Genomic DNA, 22,933 nt, shown 5'->3' with positions numbered 1-22,933 from the left:
TGATCTGCTGCATCAGATGGTTTTCTCATGTGTCAAATAAATTCCATCTTAAATCGTCTGAAAAGCTTCATTTGTGTCATTTAAGGTGGTCCAGTTGGTTTGAATGTTTGGGTTAAAGCCAGATTCAGAATAAACCTGCGAGTCAGTGTTGGACCAAAGTGTGTGTGTTGGAAAAGTGTGGAACACCTTCCACCTCCTCAGATCGACTTTAAAAAAGAAAGAAGATGGAACAGAGTCTGCATTCAATCAACAACATGAGCAGAAGAAAAATAAAATCAACAATAATGAATTCAATCAAACTCTGTTATTTCTTTTTTTTTTTTTTTTCTTATTTCTATTTTTCTTTGAAACAATTATTCACATTTTGCAGATTTTCAAACATTCTGGTTCAATTTTCATGTGTGAACATAAACCTGACTTTAACATGACTTTAAACTTGAGTTCAATCTTACTTTAAACCTGATTAAATTCTGAATTTATCTTGACTTTAACTTGACTTAATCCTGAATTTAATCTGACTTTAACCCTGAATTTAACCTCATTTTAAACCTGACCTTAACCTCATTTTAAACCTGACTTTAACCTCATTTTAAACCTGACTTTAACCTCATTTTAAACCTGACTTTAACCTCATTTTAAACCTGACTTTAACCTCATTTTAAAAGTGACTTTATTCTGACTTCACTGGTTGAAGGTTGGAAACACACAGGTTACAGGTGGACGGGAACAGAACATGAAACCAGAGGTAAAATCTGAACCCACCCACAAACCATGAGTCACATCCTACTGGTTAGTTGTCACCGACAGAAGGGGCGGAGCTACAGGAACAATTTATGAGTCATTAAAACTCAGGAGACGGTGGTGATTCAGCTTTTAGAGGAAACCGTTCCAAACATGACCAGCAGGGGGAGTAACACAACAAAATAATGTACAACAAACATCTGATATGAACATCTACACACACACACACACACACACACACACACACACACACACACAGGGTTGGTGTGTTGCCACATACTGTGACAGCAGGAAGCAGCGTTGACACATTCAACGTTTCTCTGCATCACATCAACGCCACGGAGACAAGAGGAAGAACCACAGAAGAAGAAGAAGAAGAAGAAGAAGAAGAAGAAGGAGAAGAAGAAGAAGCCAGAGAGGACGGAGGTGAAGACGTTGACAAAGAGGTGAAGATTGTCCAATTCAACAAAAGAGCAGAAGAAAGAGAAGGAGAGTTAAGAAGGAGGTCAGAGGAGCAGAAGAGGAAGAAGAACGTCCGAAGGGGAGGAGGAGGGGGACGAGGGGGACGACGAAGAGGAGGTGCAGCGTCGTCATGGAGGAGGACATCAGGAAGAAAGGCGTGTTGTACCTGCAGCAGCAGAGGTTTGGGAAGGTAACATCTGCACACATGACTCCGCCCACCTCCACCAGGGCCCCTCCCACTCAGTCAGGCACACATCCCAGAATTCAACAGAGAGACAAAGAGAAAAGGTCTGGACTCCTTATAGTGGTCCACAGACTGCTGACATGGTCCATGGCAGGTCAGGTTCAAAACCTGAACATTCACTGTTCAAACACATGAATGAAGACACTGATCCAACACACTGTGTGTTTGTACGCACTGTGGTGGTATTGATGATGTTGTTGTTTTTGTTGTTGTTGTTGTGTGTGTGTAGAAGTGGAAGCGGGTCTGCTGCGTCCTCTACAGGGAAAGCTCCTGCTCCATCTCCAGACTGGAGTTCTACGAGAGTAAAGATGGAGGATCTGAGAAGAACGACAAGAACCTACGGAAACAGCAGGAGAACAAGAAGGTACGGACTGGACTGGACTGAACTGGACTGAACTGGACTGGACTGTACTGGACTGGACTGGACTGGACTGGACTGAACTGGACAAGACTGGACTGTACTGGACTCTATTGGACTGGACTGTACTGTACTGGACTCTATTGGACTGTACTGTACTGGACTGTACTGGACTGTACTGGACAGCAGTGGCAGCTGTTTGTCTTTCAGACAGGGGAAGCTCATTGTTGGCTTACATCAAAAAAAAAAAAGTCAAGTTATTTAAACATAAATTCGTCCCTCCGTTCCTTTTTAAGAAAATGCTCAGTGACCTTATCGTACCAACTAAACAAGAAAACGCTGAAATTATGCTAAATTGAAACAAGGAAGTCCAATGAGTGTGTTTTATTTACAGTGCAAGAAATGAACAAGTCATTTGGTTTCTGTGATTCCACAGCAGAATGTGTGACGGTATTAAACTGAACTGTGTCAGTGAAGGAGCAGATCTGAAAACAGCTGTCAATCAAACGGGATTCAGCCTTTGGACTGATCCTCCAATCAGCACGTGGAATCCCGGCTTCCGGCCCGGCTGAGCTCCATTCACCCCCAGAGATGCCAAGTGTCCGGGGGCGGGACAACATGGTGGCGTTTATCCAATTAGCGTCCAGTTTAGAGTCGTTGAAAAAACCAGTTCCACTCAGTCCCACTGAAGTGCATGAACGCTGAGCATCTACGGACAAATGCACTGAGCAGAGATGGAGGAGAAAACACAGACACGGGAATGGAGGAGAAGTGAACAACATCCAGTACGTTTATTTGGGATCAAACTGATTCTGAACCAACTGGTCTGAGAGATGAACGTGTTCCAACACATTTGGAGTCAATGAAATGAAAACAACTGAACAGATTTGAGCATTTAATTTTCATAATTTTAGGGGAAGCTGAGCTTCCACTGCAGTCTGAGAGAAATCACCTCTGCTGTACTGGACTGTACTGGACTACACTGGACTGGACTGGACTGTACAGGACTGTACTGGACTGTACTGGACTGTACTGGACTACACTGGACTGTACTGGACTGTACTGGACTGTACTGGACTGTACTGGACTACACTGGACTGTACTGGACTGTACTGGACTACACTGGACTGTACTGGACTGTACTGGACTACACTGGACTGTACTGGACTGTACAGGACTGTACTGGACTGTCCTGGACTGCACTGGACTGTACAGGACTGTACTGGACTGCACTGGACTGTACTGGACTGTACTGGACTGTCCTGGACTGCACTGGACTGCACTGGACTGTACTGGACTGTACTGGACTGTCCTGGACTACACTGGACTGTACTGGACTGTCCTGGACTGTACTGGACTGTACTGGACTGTACTGGACTGCACTGGACTGTCCTGGACTGTACTGGACTGCACTGGACTGTACAGGACTGTACTGGACTGTACTGAGAGATCAAATTCACTTGTAAACTCCACAGGTTACCATGTTACCAAGGGACACGAGTGTCTGCCTGCCTGGTCTCCATGGTAACCGTCTGCCTGCCTGGTCTCCATGGTAACCGTCTGTCTGTTTGTCTGGTCTTCCAGGTGATCCGTCTGTCTGACTGTATCCGGGTGTCTGAGGTGGACATGGACGGTTGTCCCAAAGACACCAGTCCGTTCCTGATCGAAACCACCGATAAAATCTACGTGTTCGCAGGCGAACGGCAGCAGGTGGACGAGTGGACGCACAAACTGTGTGAGATCGCATTCCCTGTAGGTACACACACAACTACACAGACACACAACTACACAGACACACAACTACACAAACGTTACTGGACTGAAGCGGACTGTACTGGACTGTACTGGACTCTGCTGGACTCTGCTGGACTCTGCTGGACTGTACTGGACTCTGCTGGACTCTGCTGGACTCTACTGGACTCTACTGGACTGTACTGGACTCTGCTGGACTGTACTAGACTCTACTAGACTCTGCTGGACTCTGCTGGACTGTACTGGACTCTGCTGGACTCTAATGGACTCTAATGGACTCTATTGGACTGTACATGACTCTGCTGGACTCTACTGGACCATACTGGATTCTGCTGGACTGTACTGGACTCTAACAGACTCTGCTGGACTCTACTGGACTGTACTGGACTGTACTGGACTCTGCTGGGCTCTGCTGGACTCTAGTGGACTCTGCTGGACTGTAATGGACTCTGCTGGACTCTGCTGGACTGTACTGGACTCTGCTAGACTGTACTGGACTCTGCTAGACTCTACTGGACTCTGCTGGACTCTACTGGACTTTACTGGACTCTACTTGACTCTAGTGGACTCTAGCGGACTCTACTGGACTGTACTTGACTCTACTTGACTTCACTGGACTTTACTTGACTCTACTTGACTCTAGGGGACTCTACTGGACTGTACTTGACTCTACTTGACTCTAGTGGACTCTACTGGACTCGGCAGGACGGTACTGGACTCTGCTGGACTGTACCGGACTCTGCTGGGCTCTACTGGACTGTACTGGACTCTGCTGGACTCTACTGGACTGTACTGGACTCTACTTGATACTAGTGGACTCTGCTGGACTCTCCTGGACTCTGCTGGACTCTAGTGGACTCTACTGGACTCTAGTGGACTCTAATGGACTCTAATGGACTCTAGTGGACTCTACTGGACTTTACTGGACTCTGCTTGACTCTAGTGGACTGTACTGGACTCTAGTGGACTGTCCTGGACTCTGCTGGACTCTGTTGGACTCTAGTGGACTGTACTGGACTGTAGTGGACTGTAGTGGACTCTAGTGGACTGTACTGGACTGTAGTGGACTGTAGTGGACTGTACTGGACTGTACTGGACTGTAGTGGACTGTAGTGGACTGTACTGGACTCTAGTGGACTGTCCTGGACTCTGCTGGACTCTGTTGGACTCTAGTGGACTGTACTGGACTGTAGTGGACTGTAGTGGACTGTAGTGGACTGTACTGGACTGTAGTGGACTGTACTGGACTCTAGTGGACTGTAGTGGACTGTAGTGGACTCTAGTGGACTGTACTGGACTGTAGTGGACTGTACTGGACTGTAGTGGACTGTAGTGGACTGTACTGGACTCTAGTGGACTGTAGTGGACTGTAGTGGACTGTACTGGACTGTAGTGGACTGAGCTGGACTGTAGTGGACTGTACTGGACTGTGGTGGACTGAGCTGGACTGTACTGGACTGTAGTGGACTGTACTGGACTCTAGTGGACTGAGCTGGACTGTAGTGGACTGTACTGGACTGTGGTGGACTGAGCTGGACTGTAGTGGACTGTACTGGACTCTAGTGGACTGTCCTGGACTCTGCTGGACTCTGTTGGACTGTAGTGGACTGTAGTGGACTGTAGTGGACTGTACTGGACTGTAGTGGACTGTACTGGACTCTAGTGGACTGTAGTGGACTGTAGTGGACTCTAGTGGACTGTACTGGACTGTAGTGGACTGTACTGGACTGTAGTGGACTGTAGTGGACTGTACTGGACTCTAGTGGACTGTAGTGGACTGTACTGGACTGTAGTGGACTGAGCTGGACTGTAGTGGACTGTACTGGACTGTGGTGGACTGAGCTGGACTGTACTGGACTGTAGTGGACTGTACTGGACTCTAGTGGACTGAGCTGGACTGTAGTGGACTGTACTGGACTGTGGTGGACTGAGCTGGACTGTAGTGGACTGTACTGGACTGTAGTGGACTGTACTGGACTGTACTGGACTGTACTGGACTCTAGTGGACTGTAGTGGACTGTAGTGGACTGTAGTGGACTGAGCTGGACTGTAGTGGACTGTACTGGACTGTGGTGGACTGAGCTGGACTGTAGTGGACTGTACTGGACTGTGGTGGACTGAGCTGGACTGTAGTGGACTGTACTGGACTGTGGTGGACTGAGCTGGACTGTAGTGGACTGTAGTGGACTGTAGTGGACTCTAGTGGACTGTACTGGACTGTAGTGGACTGTACTGGACTGTAGTGGACTGTAGTGGACTGTACTGGACTCTAGTGGACTGTAGTGGACTGTACTGGACTGTAGTGGACTGAGCTGGACTGTAGTGGACTGTACTGGACTGTGGTGGACTGAGCTGGACTGTACTGGACTGTAGTGGACTGTACTGGACTCTAGTGGACTGAGCTGGACTGTAGTGGACTGTACTGGACTGTGGTGGACTGAGCTGGACTGTAGTGGACTGTACTGGACTGTAGTGGACTGTACTGGACTGTACTGGACTGTAGTGGACTGTACTGGACTCTAGTGGACTGTAGTGGACTGTAGTGGACTGTAGTGGACTGAGCTGGACTGTAGTGGACTGTACTGGACTGTGGTGGACTGAGCTGGACTGTAGTGGACTGTACTGGACTGTGGTGGACTGAGCTGGACTGTAGTGGACTGTACTGGACTGTGGTGGACTGAGCTGGACTGTAGTGGACTGTACTGGACTGTGGTGGACCGAGCTGGACTGTAGTGGACTGGTTTTGACAGGTTTTGTTTGTTTGTTTTTCTTTTTTCTTCTTTTTTTCCCCCTTGTTTCTCGTCTCGTTGTCACGGCGCCGTGTTGATTGACAGCTCATCTTCCTGAGTCACTGCTCCACTTCCTCTTTGCCTCCATGTGACAGGAAGTGCACACGCGGCAGTGGCCAATCACGCTGCGGCTTCTGTCACAGCCACATCAGAGTCCCATCAGAGAACTGCAGAACCCAGAAGCGTTTGACTGAACCTGGTCCACGTTGACCTGGTTTCAGTGACAGAACCTGGTCCACGTTGACCTGGTTTCAGTGACAGAACCAGGACCAGTTCCTCAGAATGTTCTGGGTTTTCTGATAGAACATGGAACGTTCTGTCGATGTTCTGAAATGAAACGTGTCCGGTCCAAGTCCTTTGTTGTGAACTGACCTTTGACCTCAGTAGGTTGTGGGTCCGTCCCAGTGCTGGTTCTGGGCTCAGGTTCTGGGCTCAGGTTCTGGGCTCAGGTTCTACTTCCTGTTGTGTTTGTGCAGATGAACTGGGTGGAACCTGCTGTGAAACGAGGCAGTTTACACCGAGGAACCCGAGTGGACGAAGACCAAGGCATGGAGGACAACAGCCTGTACAGCGGCAGAGACACAGGTACACAGTCCACCTGTCTGTCCATCTGTCTGTCCACCTGTCTGTCTGTCCATCTGTCTGTCCACCTGTCCATCTTTGTGATGTCATCAGGACATGGGTGGGTTCAGTGTCTCCTCAGAACCCAAATACACAAACGTCTGTCTTTTCTTGAATGTCCAACCGTCCAAACACTGCGTCTGTGGTTTGGTCTTTTTCTTTTTTGATCTTTTAAAGCGACAACATTTAGAAATGAAGAACTGAGAAGAGACAGAGACGAAGAAAAGAATAAAGGGGGAAAGTAAGGAAGTGAAATGTACAGAAACCCATCAGCCTGCGAGGAAACGAAAACTAAAACTAAAACTAAAATTGAAACTAAAACTTAAACTAAAACTAAAATTAAAATTAAAATTAAAATTAAAATTAAAATTGAAACTAAAACTTAAACTAAAATTAAAATTAAAATTAAAATTAAAATTAAAATTAAAATTAAAATTAAAACTTAAACTAACCCTAAACCTAAATGTCAGAACTAACCCTTAAACCTAGACCTGAACTAAAACCATTCATCCGTTAAATGAGACAAATACAGCTGAAACTTATGATAAACTGAAGTCTGTGAAGGCAACGTGATGCGTTTAAAGGCCTTAAAGGAACCATGGTCTGATCTAAACTCTAACATATGAAACAGGTCTGTTTGTGTCACTTAGTGCGTGTGTTCTACATCTGCTGGTGGTTTTTGTGTTAGTGTGTGAACACACGTTATCAGAAACCGATGTGATACGATGAACGACAAAAAACACACGACAAAAAAACAAAACAAAACAAAAACAAACAAACAAAAATACAAAAACCAGGACAGAAACATCAGGACCTGGAAAAACCAGGAGCAGATACCTGGTCCATCCTGATCCGGATCAGACTGGATGTGGGCGGAGTCAGGCTTTAACCTTTGGTTTCCATGGTGACTCAAGTGCAGGTTCAGACCAAAGCGTCGACTTCCTCCGTCTCGTCTTGAACCAAACCTCAGGTTCCTCTTTTATCTGTTTTCCCACAAACGCACTAAATATAGAAGCACACACAGACGCACAAAAAGACACACAAAAAGACACACAGACATACAAAAAGACACACACAGACACACAAAATGCACACAGATGCACAAAAAGACACAGAGATGCACAAAAAGACACACAGACGCACAAAAAGAAACACTCAAAGACACAGACGCACAAAAAGACACACAAAAAGGCACAGAGATGCACAAAAAGACACACAGAGACACACAAAAAGAAACACAGATGTACAAAAGGACACACAAAAAGGCACACAGACGCACAAAAAGAAACACTCAAAGACACACAAATACATGCAAAAGACACAGACGCACAAAAAGATGCACAAATACACACAAAATACACACAGTGGCACAAAAATACATGCAAATACACACAGACACACTAAAATATACACAGACGCACAAAAATACACAAAAAACACACTAAAATACACAGTTACACAAAAACACACTAAAATACACACAGATGCACAAAAATACATGTAAATACACACAAAATACACACAGACACAGTAAAATACATACAAACACACAAAAATACACTAAAATACACACAGATGCAGGAAAAGACACATAAGTACACACACACACACTCTCATGTGTACTGCTGACTCATCACAGGTGTGTCTGCTGTGGCTGAAACTATGAACATGTTGGTTTGTCATAGAACTGCTCTGATTCAGCCTCTGTGCACTTCTATTTATTCTAGATCTACTTCTACTGGATCTGCTGGTGGTACTTAAAGCACAAACAACGTTTACAACACACATATACACATATACACAATATATGTACATATACACACTACATATACTGTGTACACACTACATATACACATACACAAGTACACATGTACACACTACATGTACACATATATACACATGTGCATGTGTGACCCAACAGGAGATAATATGAACATGAACAGAAACAGAACATATGATACAAACGTAAATAAAATACAACATCTATTCGACTCCATGTGGTTGAGATCAACGCTGTCGTCATAGCGACAGGATGTGACAGCGCTGAAACAGACGTATTTACTGAAGCTTAGTTCAGTTACATGGAGGTGACAATACAACTGTTTCCTGAAACACCTGTGGATGTGGTTTGACACCAATGTCAACCGTCACACAACCACAACTACACAACAACTACACAATTACACAACAACTACACAACAACTGTCACACACACACACACACACTCACACACACACACACACACACACACACACACACACACACACACACACACACACAGGTCTGGTTGGTTCAGATCAGTGACATAAACTAACTCCAGTTCATCTGAATTCAACTGAATTCACTCTGAGGGATTCTGGGTAAATTTCCATGTCTTTATATGGACATCCTGGGGGTGTGTTTACAAACATGTATGTTTTCATTTTACTGAAGAACAGTGTGTCAGTGCATTGACTTCCTGTGTGTGTGTGTGTGTGTGATTGCGTGTCAGTGCGTGTCTTCCGGGTGTGCATCCGTCGGACTGAGGCGTCCGACCGCTGTCATCTGAAGGGCGATGTCATCCTTCGTGCTGACGTGGACGCCCTCCACCTGTTGGACAGAGGGGGCGACGTGGTCTACACCTGGCCCTACAGGTACCTGAGACGCTTCGGACGAGACAAGGTACGGCAACAGGACACCACAGGGTACTACAGGGTACTACAGGGTACTACATGTACTGCATGGACTACATGTACTGCATGTACTGCATGGACTATATGTACTACATGTACTGCATGTACTGCATGTAGTACATGCAGTGCATGCAGTACATGTACATGCATGTAGTACATGTACTGCATGTACTACATGTACTACATGTACTGCATGTACATGTACTGCATGCACTGCATGTAGTACATGTACTGTATGCGCTGCATGTATTGCATACACTACATGTACTGCATGTATTAGTGCTTTCTCAGTGTGTTTTTACTGTTAATGTTCTGTTTAGTTGGATTTCATTCACTTTTATTCTGTTTCTGTTTCTCTGAAGGAGCCATAAGAATAAATATGAATACTACTAATAACATTAGTCGAAGTAGAAAACACATTTAGAAAAGCACTGAGGGCTTCCAGACTAAAGAGAAAAGAAAATGATGCAGACTTTTAATGTATTTCAAGATTTTTTGTGGATAGAGTCTGGAACAGAGTTGATTTTCAGACTGAACCTGATTCTTTAAATAAATCAAATAGGACTGTTTTTAACGTCAGTTTTCCCTTTTGGTCTGAAACTAAAATAAAACAAAAAAACAGATTTTAACAACAAATGTGGACAAAATGTGCAAATAAAAGTAGGATTTCAAAAATTCATTTGAAGGAATACTTCTAGGACCGAAAAAGTGTTTGCTCGAGGTGCTCTTTGGAAAAAGGGATTCATAAAGTCGATCCCAAACTGGAAGGAACACTCCAGGCCTGTCTGTAAACGTTCCCATGCCTTTAGTACCATGACATGGTCCTATCTGGACCCAGACCCCTTCCAGTTTGGAATCGAAAAGTGGGATTTGTCTGGATTTTCAAAGTCAGGTTGATCAGGTGTGTTTGCTGATCCGGTCAAGTCCAGTCCGTCTGATCTGGTTTGGTCCAGTCCAGTCCAGTCCGTCTGATCTGGTCCAGTCCAGTGTGTCTGATCCGGTCTCCGGTCTCCACAGTCCACCTTCTCCTTCGAGGCGGGCCGCCGCTGTGAATCGGGCGAGGGCAGCTTTGAGTTCGACACCAAACAGGGGAACGTCCTGTTCCAGGTGGTGGAGGCCAACATCAACCTGCAGCGCACGTCCCACCCCCTCAGACAGACCTCCGGGGGCGGGCCTGAGGTTCTGGACACGCCCCACCTGCCCCTGACCCCGCCCCTGCTCCAGACCAGAACGCCACCTCTTCCTCATCCCCGAAGCCACATCCCACAAGCCCCTGCTGCTCAGGTACAAGGGGCGGGGCTACATGACATCACGTTATAAAGGCGGGGTCATAACTTTATATCCATTATTTTAAAGTCAGGTTTTTGGAGAATTATGGGAATTTATCAAGTTATTTTATTCTCTAAATTAATTGAGAATAGACTTGAATAAAATCAAAATAAAAAACCCTTTCATTTATTATTTCTTATGAAATCTGGATTTTCAAAATAAACTTGAGTTAATAAACTGGATTTCCAATTTTTGAATCAAAACTCAGCTTCTAAACATCAAATTTGGTCTAATTTTAAGTAAATTATCTGAACGTGTTTCCAATAGATGCAAACTGACGCTAATGCTAATGCTAGGTACTTTGTGTGTGCATTATGGGTAAAATAGAGAGACTGACTTTCCCTACGGGGTTAATGAGGCCAGTTAACCTTTAACCTTTGACCTTTACAGGGGTGATTTGATGGGTATGTACCGCCATCGCATGTTTGTGTTGTTCATCATTTGTTGTCTGGATTGGTTTCCTCCACAGGAAGTTGATGGCGTTTACAGCACGGTGAACGATGCAACCCTGCTGATATCGCACCACAAAGATACAGAAGGCTCCGCCCTGTTACCACAGCAACAGCAGCAGCAGCCACGCCCCCATATGGTAGGAAACAGAACTGAGTTCAGCATAGAAGGAGAATCCATGAACTGTTCCATTCAAATGAACAGAGTTGGAGCCATTTCACGGAACGATTTAATGAAACTATTTAATGGAACGATTTAATGAAACTATTTAATGGAACGATTTAATGAAACTATTTAATGGAACGATTTAATGAAACTATTTAATGGAACTATTTAAATCAGTGCATGAGTAGAGTGTGTGTTTAATATGAACTGTTTTTTAGTTTAAACTTTAGTTTAAGTTTGTCAGGTTCTATGTGTAAAGTCTTGATTTACAGAAGCTGAAAAAAGTCTGAATAAGAATGAATGAAATGATTTCAGAGTGTGTTCGTTAAAGGTTCATAACTGGAGGAAAAACTGCACAGGATTCAGGATTATCAGTAGACTGGAACCGAGTACAAGGGTTCGGCCCAGTCCCATTTCTGATTTGCAGGGTACGTGGATGGCTGTTGCTGATTTTCGACGCTTCTGACCTATTTTTTTCCAAACAGCACACAGGACATTGCCATGTAACTTTCCATTAGAACATTTATGTTAAAGCCGTGTTTGACTTTGGTCCCAGTTTGTCCTCAGATGTGTCCAGCCTCAGTCATGTCCTCTGCATCTTCAGTCTGTTTGTCAGTACTCAGCTGAAGCTCCTCCTTCAGTTTCATACTGTACTCATACTCATAGTGTACTGTACTGTACTCATACTCATAGTGTACTGTACTGTACTCATACTCTTACTCATAGTGTACTGTACTGTACTCATACTCATACTCATACTCATACTCATACTCATACTCTTACTCTTACTCATAGTGTACTGTACTGTACTCTACCATAAACAGTCCATGTGTTTACAGACACAGTCAGTTGGTCACTGGGACATTTTTGGAGTTTTGTCACAACGTGCATTGTGGGAAGTGGAGTTCCACACAGCTGCATTATGGGAACAAACACAGAAACAGCTGGAACTCCACTTCCCACAATGCCTCAGTGACCTACTGACTGTAAACACATGGACTGTTTGTGGAGGTTCAGCTGAGTACTGACAGACAGACTAATGATACAGAGGACATGAGTGAGGTTGGACAGATCTGAGGACAAACTGGGACCAAAGTCAAACAGGCTGAAAAATAGAAGAAAAGTGGGAAAACAGGTGCACTGATTGAAACACCTGGTTTTTAGTGAGTCTGATACCCAACCAGCAGCTGAAAAGGATCATATCTGAAGGAAAATGATCAGACCCAGTTTATGTTGTGACGAGGTTCAGACCATCTGCTTCAGTATCACATGACCACACACTGAAACCCAGTTGGACCGTCAACACCAGAACAGAGCGGTGGAATAGAACAGGTGTGTGTACAGAAGTGGAACCCCGGCCTCCACTGAACCCACCAGACCAACACCATGTGCACATATACAGCAGCTGTACGTTCACTCCTACAGGTTCTGTACTGATGCACGTGGGTCAGGTAGGGGGTGGGGCTGGGGGGTCAAAAGAATGTCATTTTAAATGCAGGGTGGGTCAAATAATTCCACAAAAGTGGGACCTGTGGGTTGAAAAAACACCCGACCCATCAGTGGGTTATCCACGGGTCCCACAGGGGTAAGAGTGGGCAATACCCCCTTAAAGAAACGTTCTGCCCCCCCACCACCACCACCACCACCGTCAGCGACATGTGCCCCCTTCATGTTCCTGATTGCCACCTCATATATGACTGTCTGGATCTGGTCCTGGGTCTGGATCTGGTTCTGGGTCTGGATCTGGTCCTGAGTGTGGATGTGCAGCAGTAGGACTGTGACCTGTACTCAAATTACAGCCAGTTTCTGAACATGGTTGATTAATTAATGGAAGTCTAATTATTATTGATCATATAATTTTACAGTTTATACACACACACACACACACAAACATATATATATACATATATATATATATATATATATATATATATATATATAGTATATATCATATATATATATATATATATATAGATATATATATATATATATATATATATATATACATATATTATAATATAATATATATATATATATATATATATATATATATATATATAATATTATATATATACATATATATATACATATATATATATATACATATATATATATATATATATACATATATATATATATATACATATATATATACATATATATATATACATATATATATATACATATATATATATATATATATATATATATAATATATATATATATATATATATATATATATATATGTGTGTGTGTGTGTGTGTGTGTTCTAGCATTAAAACAAGACGGAAAAAGAAGGAATATAGTTAAACAGCACCACCTGCTGGACACTGGAGGAACCTCAGGGGTCAGCAGTACTAGGAGTAGTACTAGTAGTAGTATTAGTAGTAATAGTAGGAGCAGTAGTAATAGTACTAGTAATAGTATAGTATACTAGTAGTACTGGTAGTCATAGTAATACTACTAGTAGTAGTAGTAACAGTAGTAGTACTAGTTGTAATAGTAGTACTAGTAAATTTGTAAATTTCCCTATGGGATGAATAAAGTATCTATCTCTCTATCTAGTAATAGTAGTACTAGTGTTAGTACTGGTACTAGCATTAGTAGTATTTCAGTGCCTGAGGACTATTGTTTTACCTTCTTTGTGCAGTCTGTGTCCGTGTTGCCTTCACTGTCCGTGGGACAACCATGGTCCTGGTGAATACTCAGTGACAGGCGTGTGTTGGTGTGCTTTGGCCGTTGCCATGGTGATGTGACCTCTGACCTGTCCCCTGCTGTTTCCTCAGTCTCGTCTGGAGCCTCCGGTGGATAAAGCTCTGACCGGCGTCCGGAGCCTGACGCTGGACGCCCGTGGACTTCCTGTTCCGTGTAAGAACAGGGTGAAGACCATCTCCAGCTGCCCCCTGCCCCACGCTGGCCCTGACCCCGCCCCCAACCCCGCCCCCAACCCCGGCCCCGCCCACCCGATCCTGGACCAGACCTACTCTCAGATCAACCTTGTGCCGGGCATCGACCGAGGCACCAGGAGGGACAAGAGGGGCGGCGCCTCGGCCCCGCCCCCGCCCCCCGTCGGTCAGGAGTCTGAGTACTCCCTCCCCTTCGACCTCATTGCTAGTGCCGTCATGGCTGACCTCCTGAAACCCCCGCAGGCCCCGCCCACCGCCGAGGCCGGTGCCGACCCGCTCTACGACAGCATCGACGAGATGAAAATCAGAAACGTGTTCCTGAGCGAAGCGGACGCCATCGCCGCCACGTACAGGAAGGTGGAGCACATCTATGACGAGCCCGAAGGCTGCGCCGCCCCCAGCCCGCCAGGCCCCGCCTCCGTGTACGACGACCCCGAGGAGATGAGGGGAAATGCCTGGAAGATCATGGGAACGCCCGGGGACCCCAAAGGCCACGAGTACCCGTACAACCCCCGAGTGGACGACTACGCCGTTCCCAAACGACCGCAGAGGGCGCTGCACGCTGCCAGCACCAACGAAGAAGAGCAGGGGGAGGGGCCAAAGCAGGAGGAGGAGGAGGAAGAGGGGGAGGAAGAAGAAGACAGGGGGGCGGAGCAAGAGGATTCACCATACAACAATGTGGTAGTGAAGATGGTGTGAAGAAGCCCCGCCCCTCCACCAGTGGGCAGATGCAGGACTGCCTAAGCCCTGCCCCCTTCCCTGAAAGCCCCGCCCCTACACATCCTGCGACTGAGCTATAAGTATTGTTTTTTTTGCTGCAGAATCATCACAGTAAACATTACGACAGCGACCTGTAGTTTTCCGTAAATAAACCTGCATCTGTTCACGTTAGCGTCCTGAATCAAACCTGAGTGTTTTGGCTGATTCCAGTTCAGATCAGACCCTTTGGTTTGTGTTCTGATATGAAAGCGTTGACCTAAACCTGTACCAGTATCTGCTCAACACTTCCATGTTTCTACTCAGACAATAAAACCATCTCATGTTTGACTGGATTTGGAGTTTTGTCACTTGAATGTCAGTTGAAGGTGAAGTCTTCCTGTTTCTCTAAGTTCTATTTTCAATTTTCTAATTAAATTATTATTATTATTATTATTGATGCAAAATGAACAGAACTGTACAAATACTAGTGCAACTGTCGACCAAGAGAAAAATAAAAACATGTAAAACCATCAAAGTCCACAGGTTGGACCAGTTCAGAGGGGAAGGTTTACACCACTGCCCTGAGAACCGGGTTTACAGGGGGAGGGGCAAGTGTAAGGGGGAGGGGCCAAGGGGTGAATTGGGATTGGGCCGTAAACCCAATGAGCCCAGTGAACCCAGTGAACCCAGTGGACCCAATGAACCCAGTGGACCCAATGAACCCAGTAAACCCAGTGGACCCAGTAAACCCAGTGAACCCAGTGAACCAAGTGAACCCAGTAAACCCAGTGAACTCAATACCCAAAACATTTCCACAAATAAAGAACAACACATTTAATCCATGACCTGGTTTTTATTATTTCAGATTATGTGTAAAAATGTAAATATTCATTATAAATATTTTCTGGTAAATTCATTAAAAACTTCCATATAAACGTAACTTTATTTGTTTCTGATAAATGACAGTTTGCAGTACCTCCGCCGACTGGAAAACACATTTCCATCCAACGGCATTCACAGCAACTCGGACTCAACACGTTCAACGCGTTGGTCAATAAAATTACCCTCTGACCTTTGACCCCACAGGAGGGTCACATGACAGGGGGCGTGTCAGTAGAGGTCCTGGTCGTAGTCTGAGCCGTCCATCAGCTGCTTCATCTCTGCAACGCTATTGGCCAGATACGACGACAACTCCTCTGAAACAGGGAAACAAAGACGGTGTGAGGACACGCAAACAGCAATGCAACGAAAACAGCAACGCAACAAAAACAGCAACGTAACGTAAACAACAATGCAACAAAAACAGCAACGCAATGAAAACAGCAACGCAACAAAAACAACAACGCAACAAAAATAATAACGCAACAAAAACAGCAACGAAACAAAAACAGTAACGCAACGAAAACAGCAACGCAACAAAAACAACAACGCAACAAAAACAGTAACGCAATGAAACAGCAACGCAATGAAACAATAACAATGCAACAAATACACAACAACTCCTCTGAAACAAGGAAACAAAGACAGTGTGAGGACACGCAACAGCAATGCAACGAAAACAATAACAATGCAGCAGAAACACAACAGCAACACAATGAAAACAACTACACAACGAACACAATGACAATGCAATGGAAAAGACTACGCAACAAATACATAACGGCAACAAAATGAAAATGACAATGTAACAAAAACAACTATGCAACAAAAACGCAACAACGCAATGAAAACACAACAAAAACACGACAATACAACAACACAAACTCAATGAAAACATCATCAACCCAGCTGCTGCATAAAAAGGTTTCGTATCATATTTGACGTTGTTTATTCATTTGTTCGTTCATTCATTCATTCATTCGTTTGTTTGGTCGTTCGTTCGTTTGTATGTTCGTTCATTCGGTCGATCGCTCAGTCGGTCGGTCGTTCTGTTTCTGATTTTAACTCCTGAAAATTCCAAACTGAAGGAAAACTGACAGATGTTCAGTGATCCTAAACTCAGACCCAGACTGAAGCCTAAATAAAACCTGCTGGACGTCCTAAACTCACCTGCTCCCAGAATTCCCAACACTGCGGAGGCGGAGACTGATCCCAGGTTGTTCCGAGCTGTGCAACGATAGGTTCCAGAGTCCTCTGGCCCCGCCCCTTCAATCTGCAGCCAACTGGAGACCTCAAACTTCAGAGGACCGCCCTGGACTGACAGGACAGACAGGTAGGTTTAGGTCTTTATGGAAACCATCTGGACCACATGAACCTAGACCTGGTCCAGTGAGTCCACATCCAGGTTTTATCGTAAACGCTGGACTGTCCTGGTTCATCTACATGAACCCGTCAGCTGATGACACCTGCTTCACCAATGAAAGGCCTCGACTCCCCAGGTGGTGGGCGGGGCCAGGAGGATCTGAGGAGGACGGTCTGGAGTCCAGCAGAGCCTTGGATATAAACAGAGTTAGCACACTTCCAACAGAGTTAGCACACTTCCAACATTAGCACCCTTCCAACAGAGTTAGCACACTCCCATAGACTCCCACTGTAAAAAGAGTGGATAAATATGTACCTCCTTCCTGGTTCTGGAGGCGGGGCCAATAGTTCCTCCATTCAGTGTTCCACCGCCTGAACACATTCATTTGTATTTGTGCTGATCTACCAACTCCAGCTCTAAGGTGATCAGATACGGTCATCTTTCCACTGGTCCAGTCTATTTCCTGTATCAGTGACATTTCTGTTGTAAATTCTGTTTTCTTTGGTCTGTGTTTGTGTTTAGATCCAGTTCTATCTGATCCAACTGTTCTGTTGGGTTTTCAGCTGGAGTCCTAGAGTTCCACAGTTGGACTGGTCCAGTTCACATGGAACCACTAGAACTACAATGATGGAGATTCACATGGAACCACAAGAACTACAATGATGGAGGTTCTAAGGGAAGGGACCGTTCGTCCAAATGTGGTTCTGTGGGTTGGATTGGAGTTGTTCTGTTGAACCTGCTGGTGTTGGTTCAGTTTGTCAGCTGAGGTCATGTGACCATCAGGAGGACAGTTACTGTCGATCTGAGCTCTGAGCAGTAAAAGTTCATTCCAGTTCTAATTCATGAGATAAAGGAGGACAAACTTCTGTCACTGCGTTTGGAAGATCCGACTCACTGAGTTTATGATCTAATTTGAGTGATTTAATTGGTTTTCCCCTGTAAGTCGCTTTGGAAAAAAGCGTCTGCCAAATGCGTAAACATAAACATAAACATGATCCGTGCTAACGCTAACATGCTAAGTTAGCCTGTGTGCTATCCTGTGGTTAGTGCCTTATTGTGTTTGTGCTAACGCTAACATGCTAAGTTAGCCTGTATGCTATCCTGTGGTTAATGCCTTATTGTGTGTGTGCTAACATGCTAAGTTAGCCTGTATGCTATCCTGTGGTTAATGCCTTATTGTGTGTGTGCTAATGCTAACATGCTAAGTTAGCCTGTATGCTATCCTGTGGTTAATGCTTTATTGTGTGTCTGCTAACGCTAACATGCTAAGTTAGCCTGTATACTATCCTGTGGTTAATGCCTTATTTTGTGTGTGCTAACACTAACATGCTAGGTTAGCCCGTATGCTATCCAGTGGTTAATGCCTTATTGTGTGTGTGCATGCTAATGCTAGAATACTAAGTTAGCCTGTATGCTATCCTGTGGTTAATGCCTTACTGTGTGTGCTAATGCTAACATGCTAAGTTAGCCTGTATGCTATCCTGTGGTTAATGCCTTATTGTGTGTGCTAATGCTAACATGCTAAGTTAGCCTGTATGCTATTCTGTGGTTAATGCCTTATTGCGTGTGCTAACGCTAACATGCTAAGTTAGCCTGTATGCTATCATGTGGTTAATGCCTTATTGTGTGTGTTCTCAGAGCAGAGCTTGGCAGACACACAGTGTTCACAGATAAATACTGTTTTCTGATTGGACCACAGTCGTCCAGTAGGAAAACTCAAATGGTCCATTGTTTATCTCCGTACTGGTCCAGTCCAGTTACAGAAAGAACTGGTAAAGTTAGCACCACTCATGGAAGTAGCCTATCCAAGCTAACACCAACCTTTAGCCCTAAATGTGCATTTTCACAGTAATAAAGTCAGTCCTTTCAGTGGCCACGCCCACTACTCAGATGTAGAACACACACAACAGTACACACAGTAGAACACACACAACAGTACACACAGTAGTGACACAACAGGTGGGAGGGGCTTACTTTAGATTTAGCGTCAGTAACACACTCACTGCTGTTTGTCCCATTAAATAACCTGGGAGCACTGGGTTTGTTTGGAACTATTCAGGTTTACATGAACCATGTGACCACCGGAGCGGACACATCAAAGTGTGCTGTAACTCTCTTTCTATGGCTCTGGTGTCTAGGCTTCACTGCTGCATTGTGGGTCGTTAGCATCACTGTGGCTAGGCTAACAGGTATATTTCAGATTCTTCTAGGTTTAAACTCACACCAAACCCAGTGGTTACAGTTCGTTAGCTTCGTTAAAGCTCATTTAGATTCTTTGAACTATTGAAATAAACTGAACCGTAGGAATAAAAACTTCGACTTTTCCTAAAAGTGTTTAATGCATCATCTGATGGACTTTTGGGGGTAAACCCCCCGTGGTCATCTGGACCTCCAGTCCTCCTGGTGCTGGTTCCAAAGCCGTCTGTTATTTCTTCATAAAATGTTTGTTTTCTTGTAAAAGTTGGAGTTTTTTCTCTGGTTCAGGTTTGAAAACGTGTCCCTCGTGTCTTTAATTTATCACTGGAACGTCTTCAAAGTTCTGAATATTTGTCGTAGAAACGGCATCTGGACTCAATAATGGAATAAAAACCACCGTCTTCATGACAAACAGCTGCTCCTGCGGAACCACAACTCCACGTTCTACCGGTTCTGCTGGTTTCAGAGGGGGCGGAGCCTGGCATCAGGTACGTCCTCACCTGTACGGAGATGTGCGGGTCGTCTCCGGGCAGGATGACATCACGACCCTCCTTCCTCCACTCGACCAACGCCATCGGAAACGCGAAGACCTCACACAGGAACACCAGGCTGCTGCCGGTGGCGTTGACCTGGTTCTGAGGAGGAACCTTAATGACCGGAACTGGAACAGACGGAACAAACAGGAGACAAAGGGTCAAAGGTCAAAGGTCAACGACATCTGGAACCAAGTAGAACCAGGAATTTATCACAACAAAGACGTTCAGATGTAGAAGAAGAAACGGGACTGAAGGATCCACCGGAGACACGCCTGAGACAAGACCGGACTAAACCAGACCAGACTAAACTGGACCAGATTCAACTGGACCGGGCTCAACCAGACCGGCCTGAACCTGGAACAGACTGGACTGGACTGAACCGGACACTCTTGTAGTCCAAACCCTCATGAGGCCCAGTGTTTCCAGGTCCATCTTGTAACTGGGAGGAGTCAACATGGTTCTGGCTTTGGTTCTGGTCTTGACTCTGGTTGGTCCTATTGGGCGTCTGCAGGAAGTGGGCGGAGTTTGAGGAAACAGTTCATTTACACTAAGAAACAAAGACTGACGACAACAAACTGGTCTGTGTTCCAGATCCAGTCCTGGACACTGGTCAGGGTCTGTACAAGTGTGTATTCTTGGTGTGTTTTTTGTGTGTTTTTCGTGCGTACACAGTGGCTGATTGTAGCTGGGGCTGGTGGGGCCCACTGGGGTCGGGTGGGGCCGGGGGGCACATTGGGGTCTGAACAGGGGGTCCACAGTGAGTCCTGGTTCCGGATGGGCTCCACCTTTAAAGGCCAGTGTTTGTTCAGCTGAGAACGCTGTGGTGTCCCAGGCTCCCTGAACTCGGCGTCTGCTCCTGTGTGTGTGTGTGTGTGTGTGTGTGTGTGTGGTGTGGGGGGGGGGGGGGGTGGGGGGGGTTCCGGTTCTTCTGTGTCTGGACGTTTATGGTCCACGAGGCTCCGTCACATCCAACACAAAAGGCATTTCCTCAGCAGCAACGAAGGAATGGGAACGTTTATCAGAGCAGGAGGAAACCAGGACCGCATCTGTGTTCAGTTTATGTCCAGGAATCAAAAGAACAGAAAGAACAGAAAGAACAGAAAGAACGGAAAGAGAGGAAAGAAAAGAGAGTGGAAAAAGCAAAGAGGAAAACACAAAAAAACAACAGAGAAAAAACACACAAAAAAACACACAGAAAACACAAAAAATAGAAATGAAAAAAAAAATGGTGAAAACATGAAAACAATGCCAACCCCCCCCCCCCCCCCCCCCCCCCCACACCCCACAACACACACACACACACACAAACCCCCTACCACCCAAAACACACCAAAATATGAACAGTTATGGACTCCAGAAGCAAAATGTATTTTACAGACGCACCTGAACACATCAGTGAACCTACAACTGTACAACAACCTGTCACTGACCCACAACAAACAACACACTTACACACACAACACAACCAACAAACAACACACAACTACACACAACCAACAAACAACACAACCACACACAAACAACACACAACTACACACAACTACACACCAGAACACACATATGGAAACACACACTTTGACACTGTTTCCGGTTCGGCCCACTGACCCCCCAGGACCCCCCAGACCCAAGAACAGGGTAACTGAGTTCAGAACCTGGACCCAGTCCATCATCAAACACTGAGACCAGGTCCAAGACCAGGATCATGTCCAAGACCAGGACTGGGTCTAAGGCCAGGACCAGGTCCAAGACCAGGACCGGGTCTAAGGCCAGGACCGGGTCTAAGACCAGGATCATGTCCAAGACCAGGACCAGGTCTAAGGCCAGGACCAGGTCTAAGACCAGGACGGGGTCTAAGACCAGGACCAGGTTCAAGACCAGGACCATGTCCAAGACCAGGACCGGGTCTAAGGCCAGGACCGGGTCGGTCCAGGTTCTGAATGAACTCTGGTTGACAGCCCCAGAACCAGATCAACCAGAACCAGGACTGAAGTCCAGTCCACTACCTGACTGTGACACCCTGTCCCTGTCGGAGACCCGGACCGAGTGTCCAGGGTCCGGGTCCTTACCGGTCTTGCAGGGCCCCTTCCCTCTGGTCCTCAGGTCCGGGTCGGAGAAGGCGGCCTCCCGGAACTGACACCTGTTCAGGTACGTGGTCCCGTCAGACCCGCAGACCGGGTCCTGGTCCAAACACACGCACACCTGCTCGTCCTCCTCCTCCAGACCCGGATCCGGTCCCGGTCCTCCTGCGGGCCGCGGGTCCGCCCGACACCGCATCCCGGTCCCGCAGAGCCCGTAGTGGACGCTGCGGGGTCCCGGGTCGCAGGCCTGACCCTCCAGGTTCCCGCACTCCTGACAGCACCCGCATGAGTCCGGAACCAGCCCGGCCCGGCAGCCCCGGGTCTCCGGGCACAGATCCGGATCACACGGACCGCAGCCGGTCCGGTTCCGGGGTCCTCCGGCGCCCAGATCCTCGTCCAGCAGGTCGTAGTCCAGGAACGGGTCCGGTCCGGGGACCCGGTTCGGGAAAGACCCACATGTGTGGAGGCTCAGACAGAGACCGAGCAGGACCAGAACCCTCATGGTGACCCGGCTGGAATCCGGACCCGGGTCTCTCCGGTTCAGAAGGACTATGAGCCCGAAAAGCCGGACCAGGAGAGCAGAACCCGGACCCGCAGAACCTCCGGACCCGGACTTCCACAAACCTGGGATCACAGTCTGGTTCCCGAAGACCAACTGGGGTTTAAAGACCCGGACCCGAGTCAAGGACCAGA

The 22,933-nt window shown here is 46.1% G+C and overlaps 2 protein-coding genes across 2 annotated transcripts; one reads left to right on the top strand and one right to left on the bottom strand.

Moving 5' to 3' along the window:
- Positions 1 to 1,068: 1,068 nt before the first annotated feature.
- LOC115425759 (docking protein 2-like) lies at positions 1,069 to 15,561 on the top strand. Its single transcript, XM_030143506.1, has 8 exons — positions 1,069 to 1,393; positions 1,677 to 1,811; positions 3,390 to 3,557; positions 6,823 to 6,931; positions 9,459 to 9,628; positions 10,657 to 10,923; positions 11,438 to 11,557; positions 14,370 to 15,561. Exons 1-8 carry the CDS (start codon positions 1,334 to 1,336, stop codon positions 15,186 to 15,188), a joined length of 1,848 nt encoding a protein of 615 aa, XP_029999366.1. The 5' UTR covers positions 1,069 to 1,333; the 3' UTR covers positions 15,189 to 15,561.
- Positions 15,562 to 16,162: 601 nt separating this feature from the next.
- On the bottom strand, positions 16,163 to 22,933 carry LOC115425788 (kazal-type serine protease inhibitor domain-containing protein 1-like). Its single transcript, XM_030143546.1, has 5 exons — positions 22,229 to 22,933; positions 20,127 to 20,287; position 19,428; positions 17,238 to 17,384; positions 16,163 to 16,384 (listed from the first exon to the last, which is right to left on the bottom strand). The coding sequence occupies exons 1-5, from the start codon at positions 22,740 to 22,742 to the stop codon at positions 16,299 to 16,301; spliced, it is 909 nt and encodes a 302-aa protein (XP_029999406.1). The 5' UTR covers positions 22,743 to 22,933; the 3' UTR covers positions 16,163 to 16,298.

Source organism: Sphaeramia orbicularis, chromosome 9 (assembly GCF_902148855.1).
Source record: "Sphaeramia orbicularis chromosome 9, fSphaOr1.1, whole genome shotgun sequence".
Lineage (NCBI taxonomy): Eukaryota > Metazoa > Chordata > Actinopteri > Kurtiformes > Apogonidae > Sphaeramia > Sphaeramia orbicularis.
Note: the sequence above shows the minus strand (reverse complement) of the source record. Positions and strands in the feature narration are given on the sequence as shown.